Source organism: Gadus morhua, chromosome 8, assembly GCF_902167405.1.
Source record: "Gadus morhua chromosome 8, gadMor3.0, whole genome shotgun sequence".
NCBI classification, from domain to species: Eukaryota; Metazoa; Chordata; class Actinopteri; order Gadiformes; family Gadidae; genus Gadus; species Gadus morhua.
Window position 1 is genome coordinate 2742120 of NC_044055.1, and position 17712 is coordinate 2759831.

Genomic DNA, 17712 nt, shown 5'->3' on the forward strand with positions numbered 1-17712 from the left:
GTTTAAATTAGAGCAGCCGCAGTAGTTCTAATTGGTCCACTGAGCTCCGTCGGTACTTTTAAGCACACCGAACTTCACCGCTGTCAAGGAAAGTGGATTTATTGCCTGATTCACGTCTTTGTTATCACTCCGTAAAAGTAGTCCGGTAAGCGTGTCCGGTTGCTAAGCGACGGGACATGGGTGTTTAATAATGACGTGTTCGCGTATCGTAGCGTCCGCGCGCGTCCGAGGTAACTGTAAATGAGTAGGCTACTAGTAGTACTTTTGCAGGCTGAACGTTAAAATACTTCTTGACTTAGAGAGATGGCAGCTGATGTAGTTCACAAATGGACCTTCGAGGATTCCTGGTCACTAAATTCCTGTAAGACCACTCTCTCCCACCAGTCTTGGCTGCAGACTCGCATCCAAATTCCTCTTGTTTGCGGCGGAGCTTAAGGTAAATATAAAGATCTGACGAGAAATTGACGTTGCTGCGCTGTCCTGCTCCTTCTTAATTGAAGGAGCAGGGAGAGAAAAGCTCTCTCCTGCTGTGCTTTCATTAAAATCTAATTTAAAATCCCCGATAGTGATAAGACATCGATTATGTCGCCACCGGTCCAGAGATGTGTCAGGTGTGCGCGAGAGACAGAACGGACACTTTTGTTACTGCCACGTATACAGTACATTCGGAACACATTTTAGGAACAGATCTATGCCGCATTGAAATCTATGCGGATCAGATGTGCCATGTAAACGCGGCTACTAACTTGTTGCATTTTCTGTGTGGGAGGCGGAGTCGTGGCGCAATCGTGTTTACATCCTTTTTATGTAGTGTTTCAATTTTATTTATTCTTTTTGGTGGTGTTTCGTTTTTATTCAAGAGCATTTTTTGTTAATAATAGATAGTTTTTGGTTGTTTTGTTAATTTATTAGGGATATTTTAAAAGTCTTCCAGCAGTCCAGTTACAGTGTTCTTTAAAAATAAAGGTTTATTGATCTTCGAAAGGGTGTACTTTATCATTATATTAGTTGAAAAACGGCAATATTATCGCTTATCGCAATAATTCCTGGGGCAATTAATCGCCCAGAAAAATTTGTTATCGTGACAGGCCTTACGCTGGTAAGAGGCCACAAGGTCCTACATCGTGACTGTCTGGCACCCTTCCAACCAGTACCAAAGAGAGCTCGGCTTGTGCTGAGCCAACACCTGGATCGGACACATCCCCTGTTGTGGTACCTGAGCACACAGGGCTACCGAGGCGCCAACGACGCCCTCCTCTGTACCTCCAGGCCTTTTGTGCTGGTTGCACGGGTTGCTGGGGTCAACTGCATTCTACTAAAGGTAGCCTACCTATGTTTTTGCTCATTGTTTTCGTCTTGCGTTGTGGAACCAAAGTGGGGGTCTCTTTTGGGAAAGAGCGCCCTGTGGTTTTACGGTGTGGAACACGTTCCTAAGGAGGAAGGCTTTTTCTGGAAGGCTTTTTCTGTGCTCGCGTAAATTATTAAACACTTTAAGGTTAATTCTAAAGACTGGGTGTTATGTTCATCGAAATGCCTCAGATCATTTCTATATATTAACGCTATGCAGTAGGCTTGTAGCGCCAACTGCTAACCAGATGAACTGAAGCGACTCTTGGATTATACGTGGTATGTGTTAATGTATGTGTTATGTGTCTGTTATTGTAAACCGTTATGCAAGCTGTTCCTGCATGCATTATTTTGAATATTTAACTGTCAGGAGGAGGGAGGGGCTTTGCGGGGGGATAAAGGAGGATTTTTGAATTGGAGACTCAGAGAGCATTTCATCTGTGTATTGATCGCAAATAGTCTTTATTTGCCATGGGTTACGGCTAAACGGTAACCTCTGTGTTCCCCAAATAAAACTCAGTGTTACATACTCTTGACATTACATTCCTCTGTCCCCAGCAGGATCGCTACAATTCATATAACAGCTATAATTACAGGTCTATGAATGTAGTTCACATCGATAGATGCAAAAGGAGGACTGTGTGTTATTTACTGCATGTCGAAGCGAACAACAAACAGACGGCTGCAGATTTTGAAATGGCAGAAATAAAATTCGACTACTGTACGACTAACTAGGATGTTTTGTGCTGCAACCCCGGCCCTAAAGTCTTTGTTCTACCCCCAAGCAGGGACATTTTTGAGGTGTAAAAAAGGAACCAGGAATTAGTTTAGAACCTATTTCCTGTGGTGGAAACATGGCATTAGACATTTAAACAGTAAACGTTGGTCACTTGTCAGCTTCATCAGCTTATTCCCTTTCAAAAAAATAATGTGTTCATCTTTCAAGCATCAATAAAGACACCAAGTCCCTCTGTCATGACTTTGTAAGATCAAAATCCTTGTAAAACTGCTGACCCATGGTATTCTGTTTATTCAAAATAAAATAAGTAACTTATTAAAATCAATAAATAAGATACTAAGTCCCGTCTGACACTTATTATCAACTGAGTGCGTTTTCATGAGTCTCATAGTATTAGTACATGTTGTACTTATTGATCAGCTCACGTTGTTATGGCAATGCCCTCAGCTGATAAACTAATGCCAGCGGTTTTTTTCAACGTAGAATTTGCACCCATGTCAACTTTTTCTGCTCCTTGCACCTTATCATGCGTCGCAGCATCACTAGCCTCTGCCGACTAAAACATGAAGCATTTCAAGAAGAGGCATAGATAGAATCGCCTTGTGGTCAACTGTCATTTAATATACATCTGACAGATTATGTCAAGGTTTTAAAATGAATATTATTATTATTACCTGGTCATGTTATTACACAGCTGGAAATCGTGAATTTTCTGATAAAGACTAGCTAGCCTTTTTGACAGACAAAAAACTATGTTAGGTGCGCTTGTCCTGCATTTTTGGTTTTGTCAAACAGGAGACTCCCACTCACACATCAGAGGTTAGAGATTCCTGCAGGAAGATAGCGCTCGATTTCACTAGCCCATTTGAGCCTGTTCATTGCAACATCCATTCTCTCATTGGTTGTGTAAAAAAAAAAGGTTGAATATTAGATTTGAGGACGAAACGGTAGGGTGGGCTAAGGCAAGTTTTGGGTGGGCTTGAGCCCACCCAAAAAAGGTCTAGCTTCGCCACTGGTATGAAACATGGCTGACCTTAGATCTTATGAGGCCTTACAGCTCAAGTAACAATTGTCATTCTTTCGACTGCATTCAAATGCAGGGGGGGTCTAATATGAGTTCAGCTTGTCAGCTGACACTTGTCTTTCTTAGTGTACAACAGAAGCAACATCCCATCATCCACATCTTAAATCTGGCAAGAGCACGCTGGGACATTCATAATGACAGCCAGGCGTCCGGGAGGGAAAGTGACGAGACAGGAATTATTTCAGATGAATTTGCATTCAGAGGAAGACCTTTTGTATGGCTTTGTAAGATGCCTTAGAGGACTTGGAGCATTTAAATACCAGGTCTCTTTGTCACAGCTTTTAACAGATAACGCTGAAGACATTTGCAGGCATTGTAGTGGTCAAGACTATTAAATATTAAAAGCATGGAAGAGTTTTTCCCAATCTTTCCTGGACATTAATCTTTTATAACATGCTATGTTTTTAAATGGATAGTAGGCTGATTTTGTATTTTGTCTTTAATTTGTCCATAGCTACACCAAGAGATTAAATATGAGTATGCTGACTTTAAATCGTTCCTCTTCGGAACCAAAAACATATGGGATAACCATATTTGATTATCTTTGATGGAGATTACAAAACCCTCACTATTGTGTTGATCATCTACAGTTAACATAAGATCTGATCTACAATGCAATTAAAAACAAGAGGCATGCTGATAAGTCAACATCAACATCAACAGGTAGCTTTGCAAATGCTGCGCCACCTCCTCAAGGGTTTCATGGTGTCTGCATACATGTAAACCAGAATTGTGTTTCGTACATATGAATGGTAACACAGATGTCTTGTCTCATATTGTCTAATTGCCGTTTCATTTTTTGGATATTCGTCAGTAAAATAAAGGTGGCAAAACCACGACATGACTTTAGTGGAAAGAAGGCTCAGGACCTGCCGTCACTGGAGGCCCAGTCAGCCAATTACTGGGGTGCTGTCAGGCATCTTCTCATATAAGAGAGGGAGAGAGTTACGCTTCGTCAGATACATGTTTGAGAGAAATTCCGGGTCATTGACGTCATTTGTTCAATTTGGACACCTTAAGTGCTGTGCCGATGATTCCATTGCTCAAACTTTTGTAGAGATTCCAGCTCTATATATTTATATATTTATATATATATATATATATATATATATATATATATATATATATATATATATATATATATATATAAAGACAGTAGTTTGGTATAGCCTTCCAAAAATATGATACGAGAGCAAGACAATCAAAACATGCAAACTTGCCTGCGTTACTAATAATTGGCATGCTACTTTGTCCTTTATGATTAAATCAAGAATAAAAAGGGAGCTGCCCTCTAGAGGCATGCTACGACCAAATTGAATGCCAGGTTTATGGTGACAAGAAATAGCCTTTTTCCGTATTTCTAGTAAAAACAGGGATATCGGCGGTCACAAGCACCAGCATAAGATAAGCGCCCAGTCTCTGCAGCTTAAACAAAACTATCTTATGAAAACAGTGTGGATGGACCGTGCTCAAAGCAGCTGGTGAAAAGTCACGCCAAGTGAGGGGTATTGGAGGCACAGAAGGCAAAATGATAGGGGGAGGAAAGGACGACCGAAAGGAGCAGAGGGTGGGGTGTGGGGGCTGATGGGGAGAGGAAAGTGGTGGTTGAGGCAGGTCATCTCCAAGCTTATCCAGACAAGGAGCAATGCCTCATGTCTGTGTTGGAAGGGTGCTGCAGGCAAAATAGACAACGAGCCCATAGAGGCTTGTCACCGGAGATCAGATCCATTTATTCTACGGCAACTTTTACTTTGACTAACTTTTAATGGACAAGTTCAGATTTAGAGTGCCTCCTTTTATTACATCACTGGTGGACCAATGATTCCAATGCATCTTCCTGTTGATCTTCCCCTGCTTCCCTAAGGGTCATACAGGACGAAAAATGTAAATACATCAACAACATTTCGGCACTTTATTATCAGAATTGGACCAGGAACTGATTTTGTCTAACCCTGTCATCAAATTTCTCGTATCCTTTCAACTATTTAAGTTATATTTGGCTGCATGGGCTTTCGTTACGTCTTTGTTTAATGCTTGACTTTAAACAAACAATATCAATTTAGATGAATTAATTATTCAAACCTCATCATTTGAAAGGAAATCTGAACACAAATGCAGGCACAAACTTGAGTAGCAAGTCAACGAAAAACCAGATCCAAATTCTGGCAACACCCAAGAAAATGGCAGGGTAAACTACAAAAACACAAAAACTGCTTACAAGACGAAAGACACACCAAACCCTACATGTCAATGAGCGGGCTTTAGGTGCTTCCCTATGACTGCTGTGTGAAAAGGGTCCATGATCATGTTTCTGCCTGCCTACTCCTTTCTATTTATTTCCCAGCCTGTCTATCTTTAATTAAAGAGACTCACCTGGGATCTTTCTTAGACCCTTGTATAATGTGAGCTGGATATTTTCCAGTGCATCAGGTGGTCACATTTAAATATATAGGAACCAAATTGGACATTAATGTTCTTATCATACCCCTAGGTCAGGCTTCCATTTCCTCAACTTAAACAGAAACCCAAAGCAAAAGAACAGTAAGCTTTTTAGCCCACGCTCCAATGCTCACAGAGATAAGATTACTCCAAACCACCAATAATACTATTCAGATTAATAGATTCATTTCAAACGATCCAGTGTGGGACCATCAACGGTTAGATGTGTATCATCCGGATTGGCTTTCAATTAGACGCAGCGGAAGACTCGCTTTATCACATTGAAAACAGCACACTAGGGAAGTGTTGGGAAAGTGCACACTTGCAACCTTTTCAATGTCAGCTGCAAGCCGTTCGACAGCCCCAACCCTCTCCAGATTATGTATTGAGGAGCCAGCCCACGTTTGATGTATTAAATGCACTATGCAACATACACATGCGTATTATAACATAAACATAAATAAAACAAGATCTCCCCCCACCGGTGGGTCTTTTTTTTCTTGATTCTAACATTAATTCTAAACAGCATTTTAAACAGTAGCCTATAATAGGAACTGCTCAAAGGTAAATCAGTGTAATTTAACACTGACTGTAGCTTTTTATGGGTAAAGAAGCAACGGTGAAGGACCCTACTAAACGCCATATCCATTGTATGGGTCTGTAGAGTGCTAATCAAATCAATGAAATGTATTTATTAAGCACCTTTAATAAAAAGGTAATTGGTTGGGGGGAGATCTTATGTTTTATGTATGTTTTTGTCATGCCTGTCTACGGTTCAAACTCGTGCATACTGCAGAAAATATGCAACAGCGCCCCCTGGGGTCAGGCTTTTCTGACCCCAGAAAACACCGGCCGCTGGTCCGGGGTTTGCTCTCGTCACCGTGGCCTTCAGTGCCACCTTGTGGTTAAACATTCAATTGATGTATCGTCAGGTGCTGCTAGGTGCCTAAACGTTCACCACATAGCCGCGAGGTGCCTGAACGACCGGTAAAGATGTCACCTGTGTTTACTGTGCCATGCGGTACCCATTAATAGTAGGAATGCTTATTAACATTAATTTAGGTCCACTTTGCACAGGTGTTTTGATAATACCACAAAAACTCTTAACTCACGCAAACACAAGGATTTATGAGAAAATAGTTTAATGAATTCAAACAGATGTCGACCTTGACCAATGGATCCTTCCATATTTTATACACTGTATTTAATATAAAATACATCATACATAAATGAAAAAAACTAGTTGACACGATTACTACGAGTTCACACAAGTTGATTCAGGGTAATCCCTGCAGACAGCCAGCTCCCTTACCAGCCTACAGTGCAGAGAAAGAAGGATCCACTTCACCCAGCAATTCAGCATTTGGCAGCGGTTCTTTTTAGCAGACCACACTAGGAAACCTTTGGAGGTTCTTGCGCTCTTCAAAACAGTAGCATGTCTCAGCGAATACTTAATCACCCCCAACAGCCACATAAAAGTGTGTTCAATAGACAGCAATGCATGTTGACTCTAATCACCTACCACTTGACCTACGATACAAACAAGTACACATGCTGTTCCAAACTACGTTCGAGAAGTAGTTCCTGAACGCGCTTCCCAGTCATTGCGAGGACCAACAGATCCTTATGTCACAGGGGTGCCAAGCCAACATGTTGTCACCCAAAGTGTTGCCACGCCCGCCCCAAAGATCATCACTTCTTCTGGAAGAACCCCATGATGGAAGCCTGCTTGGTGCCTTTGTTTGCCGGGGGCGATATCTTCTTCTTAGACTTCTTCTCGTCCTCCCTCTTGCCGGTTGCAGCCCTCGCGGGCACGTTGGACGCTTTGGCCGACGGGACATGGTCTTCGCTATCCGAGTAGGATTCGCTCTCATAGCCTTTCTCCGTCACTACAAACGAAAGGAAGATAAGCAGAGGCTTAGGGATCAAGTGCGAGCATCACAGGACAGCTTTGTCTTAGGAGGGGGGGGTTTTAGGATCTAATCCAGTAGTAACCGCCAGGAGATAAGCATCCGGGCTAGGGCTGTTCCTCCCACTCGCTCCTTTTATGCGGTCCGCAGCGCAGACACGCTTCCCATCGGTTTGAAGCAGCGTGTCTTAAACTGACCTCAAGACAGCTCTACCGTAACCGAGTCGGACTCACATCGACGAGTTTGTGGGCGAATGCCACCGGCTTCCTCCCCACCGCGGTGGGTACAATTGATCCTGATCGAGAAAATGAAAAAAGGTAGAAAAAAACCGACAAAATGTCTGCGTCACGGCAAACCGATTGAGACGTGTTCCCTGGTTCGGCGGGGAGGTGGCACGGTGCCACCACGACAATCTTTGGGAAGAACCGTTCCAAATGAACGGATTAAGACGCACGGATTCAAAACCACGCGCAGAAGCAACTTTGGAAAATTTAAGTCATTTGAGGTCACATCAAAACAAATGAGTAGAGTTACTTTCTGTTTGTTTCTTCAGAAATGCGTTTGTTCTGTGACATTCATGAAGCATTAGAGAGGCCTATAGGAGACACACACACACACACACACACCAAAAAGTGATCAATCATATCCAGTGAAACCACATATTCGCAGCAACACACTATTTGGAGAGTTCTTCGGTTGAAATATCCCCATTACTATTTTGGGATACAACATTTATTTGTTCTCGGAAGCATGATGCAGCACAGTCACTTTGCACTTTGCAGAAGCCTCAGACAGTTGCCAGGGGTAAGAGATTTTACCAGGTTCTCGGGAACAATGTCGGCTGGTCTCAGAGAAAGGCTAGCTGGCTTGCTGTCTGTTGCTGTCAGAGTGGAATCTAGACGCTGTGAAGACCATTAGTCCCAGCCGAACCCGGGGGTGGGCTACAGAAAGTAAGTGAAGTAGTGGTACTACTCAAGAGGGACAAAAAGTGCCTTCCTTTAGCCTCCAGCCTTCTTTTCACAATCATCCAAATTCGCCTCACAAAGTTGGTGAACCCAATGAGTTTGGGTTATGATCAGTTAGTATGCGGTATGAAAGTGAAGTGAGACAATGTGATTTACGCCAGGGAAAACACCATAAAATGTCCGTCAGGCAATAAAATGTAATTGAAGGAAAGATTTGTCTAACGGATTTTAAAAAGGACCACAGTGGAGTGCAATGGTAGCAAGCTTGGAACATGGCACATCAATTGCTCAACTTTTTTAGTTTCATTGCCTGTTTTTTTGTCTGTAACTCAAGCAAAATCATAGCTCCGACAGGTAGAGATAAAGGAGTCCTTTCGCGGCATGGTTTTGGTCCAGAGTGGCTCTCTGGACCAAATGACGATTATGTTGAAAATAAACATGCGGTTCAGTCCATTGCTGCAGTATACAGCTGGTATTGACCAATCAAACTCCTAGAGGCCCTCCACAGGGGATTCATGTTTGTAGAAGTGAAATCCCTGTACATGTTGATGAAGGTGACCTCGAGTTTAACCAATAGGATCGGAAGTTCCTCCTCAGCCCCAATCAGCACCTCACAAGTCATTTTTTGAGAGATGACTACCTTTTGTTGCATACTTGCATCGCTGATGGTTTTCATACAACAATCAGGACGGTGAATTTACTACGACATTACTATGAATGGTTGGAATCCAACTGAATTATTCTCCCTGGTGATTAACACCTGAACCTCGCAGCAGCTGTTGTGCGGGTGAGGTCCAATGATTCAAAAAGGAAAATCGACTCACCAATGCATCCTTCTTCATCCATAAAGGTACGCGACTTCATGACTCTCCTCCTCTTCCTCCTCTTGCACTCCTGAAGCAGGAAACAGTAAAATCCATATGACACACCCAAATATAACCATAAACCATAAAAAAACATAACTACAGCTGAATAATAATGTTTTAGTGGCAAAGGGCTTTTAAAGATTAACCAACAACAAACAACCGTAAGAGATTTCGCCATCTATTGTGAAACACTGTTATTACAATCAGGGGGGGGGGGGGGGTCGGGAAACCCAAAACTTTTTACCAAAGATGCAAAGGGATCCCCGCCACAACATGCAATTAGCAACATGATTGTTCAAAACAAATATGAAGTAGGGTTGCCGCGGTATACGGTGTTACCGGTGTTACCGGTGTTACCGGTGTTGAGGCCAACACCGTTTACTCGCCGGCAACACCGAGTTTTGTTTTTTTTCAGTAATAAAAAACAAATTCAGTAAAAATGAATAATATAATTATAATTAGGAAAATTAAAATGTGTAGAATAGGCCACAGTTCTGCTCTGTGCGGGAGAATTGTCGCGCCGAGAATTGACGTGCTTCCTTACAAGACCGGTAACCATAGCAACGCCGGTAAACAAACCCCGCCAAGCCCAACCCCTACGTGAGCTTCCCGCGCTACGGCCATCCGGAGGCGCACAGAGCTTTACGCCGTGATATTATGATCTATACAATTATATTATACTATATATATATATATACTATTATATATAGAACATTATAAGACGCCGAGAATTGGCGCGCTGCCAGCCGCTGTCACCGAGTGTGAGAGGAGAGTTGACGGAGAAGTTGGCGGTTGACCTAGTTTCAAAGTCAATACCGTTTATACCGGTATTACCGGTGTTGACACGAGCGTATTACTCGGTGTGAAAATGTCCACACCGCGGCAACCCTAATATGAAGCGAGAGAAAGCATAACGCTCTGTTCCCTCGGATCTGAGCCTGTCTGCTCCCAGACATCAGGCATAAACCTTAAAGAGCCCATGCCATTAAAATCTCATTTTTCCTATTGTTTGTTAAATAACATAGGTCTGAATAAGTTTGTGAGCTGTGGTAAGTTTGAAATCTATGCAGTTTGTCTGCTGAATGCAATAGGCAATGAAAGGAAAAAGGCAGAAGAAATGAGCCGATCTGGATAAGGTGACACTGTGACATAGCGTTGTCAAATTATTATTCATGGCCCTGCCCACTTGGTTGGTTCGTAACCACCCACAAGAATTCTGAAGGAGTCGTGATTGAGCTAGTGCTAAATGCTAATACGTGTACGGTAGTTGCTTAGTTCGTAGTAACAGGCTAGTTACAGAATTTTGAATGCAATGGCAGAACGACATCGAACTACATGAACTGCGACATGCTGCCTGCCGCCGGTTGCCGCGAGGCACCACCGCCGCGAAGCACCACCGCCCGGCAGCGGGCAGCCGGGCGGTGGTGCCTCGCGCCGGCAGCAGGCAGTGCACGGTTCTGTCTACTACAGATTGATGTGGAAGTGGAAGAACCAGAGACGTCGGAGAACCCGACGAAGTCCTTTGTGATTCATTATATCGTCTGGACGTGCACACAGCTTTTGGCCGTGATAATATGTATTATTTGATATAGATATCTATGCATTATATGATATTATTTAGATATAGAGCTCCAGGACTGTAACGCAAGTGCTGTAAACTTCCTTGTTATTTGGATAACCGTTCTGCTGTTGGTGTGATGGCGCATAACACGTCGGACTCTCGTCTATGGTATTTCTACAACTAGACCCGTAGTGGGGGTTATCTCAGCCATGGTTGAGAATGAATTGGGGGAAAGGAACTTTGGCTTTGACTCCCTGAAGTCATGAACCACGACATGGAGGAGAAAGGGATTGTTGACCGCGGTCGTCTCCCGCCGGAGCCTCGCTGCCGATGGACCACCGCCTCGGCTTCAGGATGCGGTGATTAGCGCTGACCGCTGCCGAGGCGGCGGGAAGCAGGGCTCAAGCGGGATACATTCGCGGCCAACAATCCTTTTCTCCTCCATGTCGTGGTTCATGTAGCCTACTTCAGGGAGTCAAAGCCAAAGTTCCTTTCCCCCCAATTCATTCTCAACCATGGCTGAGATAACCCCCACTACGATTCTCGTTGTAGAAATACCAGAGACGAGAGTCCGACGTGTTATGCGCCATCACACCAACAGCAGAACGGTTATCCAAATAACAAGGAAGTGTACAACACTTGCGTTACAGTCCTGGAGCTCTGCTCTATATCTAAATAATATCATATAATACATAGATATCTATATCAAATAATACATATTATCACGGCCAAAAGCTGTGTGCGCGTCCAGACGATATAATGAATCACAAAGGACTTCGTCGGGTTCTCCGACGTCTCTGGTTCTTCCACTTCCACATCAATCTGAAGTAGACGCGGTCGTTTGAGATTCATAATAACCTATCGTCTGGAGGCTCACACAGCTTTTGGCCGTGATAATATATATTATATATTATATGATATAGATATCTATGTATAATATGGGTTTCTAAGAGCCATTACGATACATCCACCGTAAACAGAGCACATGGTACCGTGGCTACAAGCTGCTCAGGGCCAGGTGATAATATATATTATATATTATATGATATAGATATCTATGGATAATATGGGTTTTTACGAGCCATTGGGATACATCCACCGTAAACAGAGCGCATGGTACTGTCAGTGGCTACAAGCTGCTCAGGGCCACACCCCCACCCCCCTCCTTGACCTGCCTTGACACGCCCACCGTATACAGAGCGCATGGTAGTGGCTACAAGCTGCTCAGGGCCACACCCCCACCCCCCTCCTTGACCTGCCTTGACACGCCCACCGAAACAGCGCGTTTGAGGGAAGCTCAATGTGCGACTGTTTCGGAGTGACTGTAACTCTGCACCACGGCTGAATTTCGGGGACGTCTTTGAATACTGTGTTTGTGGCCCACTAATACCTATATTAAAGCATCATAAAATAGAATGGCATGGGATCTTTAAGTGAGATGCGTGCGATCACAGTCGATGCGAAAGCGTGCATTTCGGTTTCGACTGCGCGGCTTCCCGTCTCGTAATAATGAGTGAGAGGCCGGTGTGAGCGCGTACGTTAGGCTGTGAAACAATCTTCTCCTTCAGCAGACGCTCCGGGGTTGGCGGGGGCTTCCGCATCTCCTGCTGCTTCGGGGAATCTGGAATGACTGAAACAAATGGGTATGTTTCAGTATTTTCATACTTCTCAGGTCGCGGTAGACCTTCCAAGTGGTTGCATGTTCCAGTCAATCGAGTAGTTTTAAGACGGACAAAACAGGCAACGGAGGATCTTCTGCCCTCTGCTCAATAAATGAACAGGATGCGAATCTGTATGCATCTCACTGCAATGTCATTTGTTGTTAGAACGCTTTCCACGCCCCCACACAGATGCGTGTCTCAGTCGCAGACATTCATTTAAAATGCAAGAAGTACGGTTACACAGTTTTGTGTTGATAAAGCTTCCGGAACAACAATGCATAGATAGATACAGAAAAATACAAAAATCATAAATTAAGGGTTAAAATCTCACAAAAAAGGGAGCTTGAGACTCATGCTCCTCACAAAGTATTTCACTGCTCCCTGATTGATGGGTCAATCAGTGGGAGAAAATGAGGCGGGTGGGGGGGAGGAGGAGAGGAGGAAGGGGCCTCACCGTCATCATCATCACTGCTGTCAGACTGAGGCTTTTTAATCCTGCGTCTCTTCTTCGTCTCCATCTTGTCCTCCTCGCTGTCCGACGGCTCCTTGCGCTTGGATTTACTTTTCCAGAAGAAAACAAGAAGACACTTCACGTCAACGCCATAAAATGTCAGACAATAGGAACTACCTGCTGCCTGCACGCAGCTAAACGGTAGGTGAATGAAAATGGGAGTTAATTGTGACAATGCTCAATTGTATCATTATAACTAGTTACTTGCATTACTAACTAGCACAAATAGTTGTTTTGCAACCCCTAAGTATACATCATGTGGCTATTCATTTACATGTGCATTTATCCTAGGACAAATACAGGAATTTATACAGAACAAGCACACACACCTCCTTGCGTTTGGCTTGGCCTCCTTAACCTTGGCTTCCTTGGTCACCTTAACTTTCGCCTCCTTGGGCTGAGTCTCCTTAACCTTCTCCTCCTTGGGCTGAGTCTCCTTAACCTTCTCCTCCTTGGGTTGAGTCTCCTTAACCTTCACTTCCTTGGGTTGAGTCTCCTTAACCTTCTCCTCGTTTGGCGTCTCTTTCAGCTTCTTCGCTGGAGGGGAGGACTCAGATTTATCCTTCACCGAGGAAGATGACGTCTCTTCTTCCTTCACCGTTTTCTCGGCTCGCTCTGGTGAAGTTAGTTTCACAATGTTTAGTAAAATACTCAAGAGTCAAGAGAAGTGATTCAAGAGTTACATAGAAGGGATAGATGGTTTGAAAAGTATGCTGCCTGTGACCGTTCTGTGGGCCATTGGCAGCTTACCTTCAACACCTGCACCATATTATGGGATGTGAAAGGTGACCTCGTCAAACCATAACACACATCATGCGCTCCGATTCTCATCAGCAGAAAAATATCCCATCGTCATTGAGCCATTAGGCCTTCCTTATTAATTATAATTTAAATAAGTGCTTTGCATCTGACAAGGGGCTGGGCGATATGGAAAAATATAAGACTCAATACTAACCATAATATTTAATTATTGCCCGGGTCTAATCTGAAGTGATTGAAGTTAAGAAATTCATGTCAAAGTGTTTATGAATACAAGTTAAGATCTTCCTTCACAAACTGTTACTTACTTGTCGCTTGACTCCCAAAGAAGTTGCTCATAGTACTGCTCTTAGAGGCCGACTTACTTTTGGAAACATCAGCCTAGAATACAGAAGCACAGCATAAGGATAATATTTAGGTCAGCATTGTTGGCAACTCATAATTCATAAAAGCCTCCTCAACTTTAAACATTATATAAAAAACCAAAAGCAAAAGTTCACCAAACATGTTCTACAAAAATGTGACATAATCGCTGCCATGCAATGACCCACAAAGCTAGACATCATCCGAATTACAAACACAAAAGTGAGCTGTACAATACCGTAGTAGTGTCTTCCTTTTGCTCCACCTTTATCTCTTTGCCAGGCTCCTGCTTTTTGGGAGCAGCCTTGCTCGCAAACATTCCCATGATGCCTTTGGGCTGCGGCTTGGCGGCTGGTTTCGAGGTGGTCTGGTTGCCTGGCCCGTCGAAACTAGGAGCTCTGATCTGGTTAGGATCCGGCGGTGGGAACTGTAGGCTGTCGCCCGCCGGCCGCGTGTCCCCCGGGGCAAAGGGGACGGCGTCGGCACACTTGATGGCGCTGTACCTGCAGAACGCAACAGAGCGCGATCGCTCGGATTAACAAAACACACGTGGCTCCAGCCTTAAAAGATATGGAATGGTTCTGCTGAAGGCTCTCCAGGACTCTTTAAAGACACACAGCCACGTGAAAAAGAGAGTTTGTGTTGGTGTGTCCGAGACTCTGTACGTGATCGTTAGTAGCAAGGTCTCAGACCTGATGTTTAAACAACGGGGATTTAAATCAATGAGTAAAAGCCTTATCCTTTGGCGAAGATCAAGCCCCTGCCGATGTATTTGAATTCAATGTAAAAATCGCTTTGGATATTAAGGGTGTCTGCCAGGAAACAAAATGAGTAAAAACCGAAGAGAAGCTCTTCTTTCGCAGTGGGCTGAGAATGTCGATGCAGGACACGATTAGTTTCAGAGCCACTGGTCGGAGAGCAAGATGGTCAGATAGGTCATCCTTTATCATGGGGAGGGTATTCTCTCGCTCTCACACTCTCTCTCTGTCTCTCTAAATGTGCGCCTCGGTCTGTCTCCTGGGTCAAACCAGTTAAACACCAAGTAGAGTTTCAATCCCCATGTTAAGATGCTTGCACACTTTCCAGACAAAACCAGAAAGTCGGCCGAAGTCAACTAACTTCAATCTGCTAGTCGCAGACTGGAACCCTGTCCCCCAAAAGCCGACCAGCACCAACAGGTCTATCTCTCTGGCCCGATGCTTGCGTTTGTTGGGCCAGTGTGTAAACGCCAAGACAGACGGCCCTATCTCTACTGGCGGCCCAGTGCTCCATCGCTTCAGCAGAGCTCCGGAGCCTGGGAGAAGGTCTGCCAAGGTGCGGTGAAGCCGCTCTGTTGGCCTGAGACCTCACGAAGCCGCTAGCTCCTTCGTTCAATACGTCTGAACGTCGTACCGTGACAGATCATGACGACAGACAGAGGAGACAAAAGCAGACAGCATATTAGGGTGTTTACACGTCATCCTCCGGAAAAATGTTTTTGCACGTGACATTTCAACACAGTAAAATAAACTAATTTTTCCAGAAAAAAAACAACTTTAACAGAATTACTAAAAAGGTCAGAAGAAACTGATAAAAGAGGGTTCTGGAATTTGAGTGTGTTACTCCAGCCAAGGTAGTAAACGACAACAAGTAATGGACATTGACTTTTTGTGCCTGATGACAACTTTTTTAGATCCGGTTTTCTTGACAGTAAATCCTTGAAATGTCCGAGAGAGAGAGAGAGAGAGAGAGAGAGAGAGAGAGAGAGAGAGAGAGAGAGAGAGAGAGAGAGAGAGAGAGAGAGAGAGAGAGAGAGAGAGAGAGAGAGAGACAGTGTGAGGAGGGACACGTACCTGCTGCAGCTGTTCAGGTTGTCTTTGACCGCGTCGTAGTCTACGCTGTAAAGAGGGCCGCTGTCCTTCAGGGAAGCTTTCTGGACGCTGTACACGTGGACACTGACCGTCAAGCTCATCTTGGACTTGACATCTTGAACATGGGTGAAGAAAAACATGTCATTAAAATCACATTGAGTGACTGGTTGCTAGGATGTTAACCACAGTGCTAGCCTTCTGGCAGCTCATTTGTGTTGCACAGGTAGTCACTAGGCTGCGTGTCAGGTGGTGGGCAGTGAGAACAGATCATTAGCCTACCTTCCAACTGCTCCTCTCTCACCACCGTCACCTTGTGACTCTAGGGATTGAGTTTGACAAGACCTCGATCAAAACAGTGGCACCACCAAACAAAGAAGGCTGCCTACATCCACACATAAGCCATGCAGAAGGGACTTATATTGTTGGTTGGCTCGCTTACCGTGTTTCCATTCTCGACCCATTTACCCGTCACTAGGTATGTAGCGTGGAGCGGAGCTGAGCTCTCTTTTCTTTTATGATCCAGGTAATGGAAGAGCATTCTGTAATAGTTTAAAGATTAGTTTAATGATCCAAATATAAACATCAATCACAAAGGCTGAAACCCACATGTGGATATTAATGCGACTTACTGTTTCGCTGTATTTACATGGACCCCGAGGGTAAGACTAAGCCATTTATAGGTCACCTTAGAGACAAAGAAAACAGGTTAACATTCAATGTACAATATTGACCAGAGGTAAACATCACATTTTACACACCGATCATTTAGCTATTTTAGGATTACTTCTCGCATCATCAGCAACCCAGAATGTGTTGCAAAGTGTCAGTAAACACGACTGTCATCATGATTCGTGTACGCTGATCGCTACATAAATGCTGACTTACTATCTTGTTGTGATCGTTGACATATTCGTCGATGTTATCTAGATAAAGCTCATCCATTGTTTACTCCGTGTCAGGTTAGCAACTAATCTGCTAACTTCTTGCTGTGGCTGTCGTACTGCGCGGGAACGAAAGTCATTATTTACTTCCTGCTCTACGTCATGTGTGCACTGCAGCGTTTCCTTTTCTTTCCAGGTGCCACAGCGCCCTCTAAAGGCAGCAATGAGCTATTGCCACGTAAAGAAAATTCCAGGAAGACCCAGCGAATATTATGTGCAGTAAAATAGACAACACATTATTATTGCTTTTTTTTTTTTTAAGTGAGATCATCAATATTTCTCTGTGCATATTGTCAAAACGTATTGGACTATGGCACACACACACACACACACACACACACACACACACACACACACACACACACACACACACACACACACACACACACACACACACACACACACACACACACACACACACACACACACACACACACACACAAACACACACACACAGTAGCAAACAGTAGCAAAATAGACAACTCAGACTTGCAGAATCAAAATGCAAATCATTGCTGGTACCGATAAAATCATCTAATCCAAAATGCACAACTGGGTCTTACCAGAATAGCCTCTATAATTACCACAACAGTGTCCGTGGACAGGCTTGTATTAACCACACTGCATAACAAGTCCGTCTGTACGGCAGAGAGACAACATCAACGGCACCCCGAAGATAGAAAATTAAATGCTGTTTTAAACTGAAGATTTAATGG

At 43.9% G+C, this 17712-nt stretch overlaps 2 protein-coding genes across 5 annotated transcripts in view; one reads left to right on the forward strand and one right to left on the reverse strand.

Annotated features, from left to right (window-relative positions):
* The first annotated feature begins 880 nt into the window (after positions 1-880).
* Positions 881-17712, forward strand: part of LOC115548603 (contactin-associated protein-like 4) — a 172419-nt gene continuing 155587 nt past the window's right edge. For both annotated transcript variants that reach the window (XM_030363353.1, XM_030363354.1), the window contains exon 1: positions 881-1321. The gene's annotated coding sequence lies outside the window, so the exon portion shown is untranslated. The remainder of the gene's footprint in view (positions 1322-17712) is intronic.
* On the reverse strand, positions 6735-17120 carry pold3 (polymerase (DNA-directed), delta 3, accessory subunit). Of its 3 annotated transcripts, XM_030363359.1 has the most exons (13): positions 16941-17120; positions 16685-16740; positions 16495-16594; positions 16335-16374; positions 16038-16170; positions 14444-14708; positions 14151-14223; positions 13586-13698; positions 13413-13555; positions 13027-13133; positions 12450-12541; positions 9309-9378; positions 7031-7498 (listed from the first exon to the last, which is right to left on the reverse strand). In XM_030363359.1, the coding sequence occupies exons 1-13, from the start codon at positions 16995-16997 to the stop codon at positions 7302-7304; spliced, it is 1446 nt and encodes a 481-aa protein (XP_030219219.1). In that variant the 5' UTR covers positions 16998-17120; the 3' UTR covers positions 7031-7301. The 3 variants fall into 3 exon arrangements, with proteins under 3 accessions (XP_030219217.1, XP_030219219.1, XP_030219218.1); XM_030363357.1 differs by having other exon boundaries at positions 6735-7498; positions 13413-13698; positions 16941-17119; XM_030363358.1 differs by having other exon boundaries at positions 12450-12532; positions 13413-13698.